General features: G+C 41.6%; 1 protein-coding gene across 1 annotated transcript in view; it reads left to right on the top strand.

The window, feature by feature from the left end:
- LOC106881776 (anaphase-promoting complex subunit 5) overlaps nt 1–3222 on the top strand; it is a 40071-nt gene that overhangs the window by 31396 nt on the left and 5453 nt on the right. Inside the window, exons 14-15 of the mRNA XM_014932281.2 lie at nt 531–727; nt 1992–2108. Coding sequence (XP_014787767.1) covers nt 531–727; nt 1992–2108 — 314 coding nt within the window. The remainder of the gene's footprint in view (nt 1–530; nt 728–1991; nt 2109–3222) is intronic.

A 3222-nucleotide genomic window follows, 5' to 3' on the forward strand; every position in this document is an offset into this window, starting at 1 on the left:
TAAAAAGCTAAATTGTATTTTTAAAAAAAGTCTGTAAGATACAAAAAGAAACCACCATCTGCCAAAAATTTGAAGCCGTAATTATTATTATTGTTACTATTAAGGTGGTGAGCTGGCAGAATCGTTAGCACGCCAGGTAAAATGCTTAGTGGCGTTTCAGCTGTCTTTACATTCTGAGTTCAATATCCACCATGGTTGCCTTTGACTTTCTTCCTTTCAGTGTCGATGAAATAAGTACCAGTTATGCATTGGAGTTAATGTAATCGACTTATCCCCTCCCCCAAATTTTCAGGCCTTGTGCCTTTAGTAGAAAGGATTATTATTATTAGTAGTAGTAGAATTTCATCCATCCTTACGTTCTGAGTTCAAATTCTGCTGAGGTCAGCTTTGCCTTTCATCCTTTCAGGGGTCGATGAAATAAATACCAGTTATGCACTGGGGTTAACGTGGTCGACTTATCCCCTCCTCTAAAATTTTAGGCCTTATGCCTATAGTAGAAAGGATTATCATTATTATTGTTATTTTTTTAGGGTATGATTGATGTTGCTATGGTGATAGTGGAGGGTGCCAAAGAGAGATTCCCGGCAAATACTTCCTATGCCCATATATGGATGGCCACAGAACAGGAGATGAAGTTTACGTTGGCCGTCTACAGCAACAAGTGGAGTGATGCTGAGATGGCGTTGGTCAACCTAAAGGCTGTGTGTGAAACAGAAGCAGATATCAGGTTTGTAGCCAATATCTACCATCATTATAGGTGCAGGCATGGCTGTGTGGTAACAAGTGTGCATTCCTGCCGCATGGTTTCAGGTTCAGTCCCACTGGGGGCAAATGATTTCTACTATGGCATCAGGCTGACTAATACCTTGTGAATGGATTTGGTAGGCAGAAACTGAAAGAAGGCCGAAAGGTGTAAAAGGCAGTGAGCTGGCAGAATCGTTAGCACGCCGGGCGAAATGCTTAGCAGTATTTCATTCATCTTTACGTTCTGAGGTTGACTTTACCTTTCATCCTTTTGAGGTCAGTAAATTAAGTACCATTTATACACTAGTGTCGATCTAATCGACTTAATCTGTTTGTCTGTCCTTGTTTGTCCCCTCTATGTTTAGCCCCTTGTGGGCAATAAAGAAATAAAACTGAAAGAAGCTCGCCCTCCATGTGTGTGTTTTCTTGTCTTGATGTCACATGATTCATCATCATTGTTTAACATCCATTTTCCATGCTGGCATGGGTTGGAAGGTGTGACAGGAGCTGAGCAGCTGAAGGGCTGCCCAGGCTCCCTGTTTGTTTTGCCATGGTTTCTATGGCTGGATGCCCTTCCTGATGTCAACCACTTTATGGAGTATACTGGGTGCTTTTACACAGCACTGGTATGGGAGCTTTTTCTGTGGTACCAGCACTTACGAGCCTGCTAAATTAGGGATGCTCAGCTGGAGAGGGTTGCAAGGAACAAGCCTGTATGCAAGGGCAACCACGCTTTTACTTAACTTGGCGTGTCTTTTCAAGCACAACAAACTGCCAGGAGTCTTGGTCCCTTGTCATCTCGTCTGTGAGTCCCAACATTTGAAGATCCTTTCTCACCACTTTGTCACACACACACACCCAAATTGGAAAAACATAAACTTTATTTTTATGTATTCCTCACAGAATAATTTTATCACTTGGCTTTTCAGTTACAAGGACATTTTACATTATACTGCTTTGTAATGGACTGTTAGCCAAGTCCATATGAGGAGCTTACTGTGGTAGCTGCATTATTCCCTGAATCCATATCTTATGCTACTCATTTATATATAATTTTATAATAATATAGATTCAATCAAAAGATTGAATGTGGTACTTAAAATGGTTGTGACACCAGAATTTGGTAGGGTAAAATCCAAAAGCAAAATCAAGAGATTTGGTGAATTAAATTTGAAGAAAATTATAATTTTATATATATTTTTCGCTTACAATGATTATATTTAATTAATGTATTTTTCATTCTGTAGATGTGGTATTTTGTTAAAAGAAAGGGGCCAGGTCAACCAGGCCCTTACACACATGCACCAACTTCTTGAGAAATGTGAAAAGAACAGCAGTGAGACCACACCTTTCTATACATGTCGGTAAGTCATCTAGTTGTGGTAATTTAACCCTAGGTCAGCCTGGATGCAACAGATCTTTGTTCAAAGATGTTCCAGATCACCAGATATCCTTCTTGTTATTAAGACATAGGTGTATCTAAGACTACATTACCCAGAGCGTTCCTTTCTTGTTGTTTAACCCTAAGTTAACCTTGATCCAGTGGAGGCGCAATGGCCCAGTGGTTAGGGCAGTGGACTTGCGGTTTTGATTCCCAGACCGGGTGTTGTGAGTGTTTATTGAGCGAAAACACCTAAAGCTCCACGAGGCTCCGGCAGGGGATGGTGGCGAACCCTGCTGTACTCTTCCACCACAACTTTCTCTCACTCTTACTTCCTGTTTCTGTTGTGCCTGTAATTCAAAGGGTCAACCTTGTCACATTCTGTGTCACGCTGAATATCCCCGAGAACTACGTTAAAGGTACACGTGTCTGTGGAGTGCTCAGCCACTTGCACGTTAATTTCATGAGCAGGCTGTTCTGTTGATTGGATCAACTGGAACACTCGATGTCGTAAGCGACAGAGTGCCAACAACAACCTTGATCCAGCAAATTTAGGAACAGATCTATTCTAGCTGAAACCATTTGGTGTTTCATTCAGGCATGGTGTATCTAGTATCACATTATCTAATGTTCCCTTTCTCAACTTGCATCCAGCAGATTAATGATCAAAGTTGTTTCAACTGGGATTATCCTGTGTTATTATTCAGGCATAGTGTATCTAGGACTACATAAAAGGTCATGAATGACCATGGAGTTGCACCTAGAAAGTTCCCCTTCTGGGCACAAGTCCGGGCAAGGTTGTTTATGGAAGACCAGCAGTTGTCCATGCACACCAGCCTCCCCTCTCCACACCACTGATGTTATCCAAGGGAAAGGCAAAGGAGCTGATACAATCGGCATCAGTGATGTTGTAACTCATCTCTACAGCTGAGTGAACTGGAGCAACGTGAAATAAAGTGTCTTGCTGAAGAACACAACACACATCCCAATCTGGGAATTGAACTCACTACCTCATGATTGTGAGCCCGATGTTCAAACCACTTAGTCATGCACCTTCACATATGCAGATGAACATATAGATATACTTTAATCCCTCG

The sequence above is a fragment of the Octopus bimaculoides genome, chromosome 27, assembly GCF_001194135.2.
Source record: "Octopus bimaculoides isolate UCB-OBI-ISO-001 chromosome 27, ASM119413v2, whole genome shotgun sequence".
NCBI classification, from domain to species: Eukaryota; Metazoa; Mollusca; class Cephalopoda; order Octopoda; family Octopodidae; genus Octopus; species Octopus bimaculoides.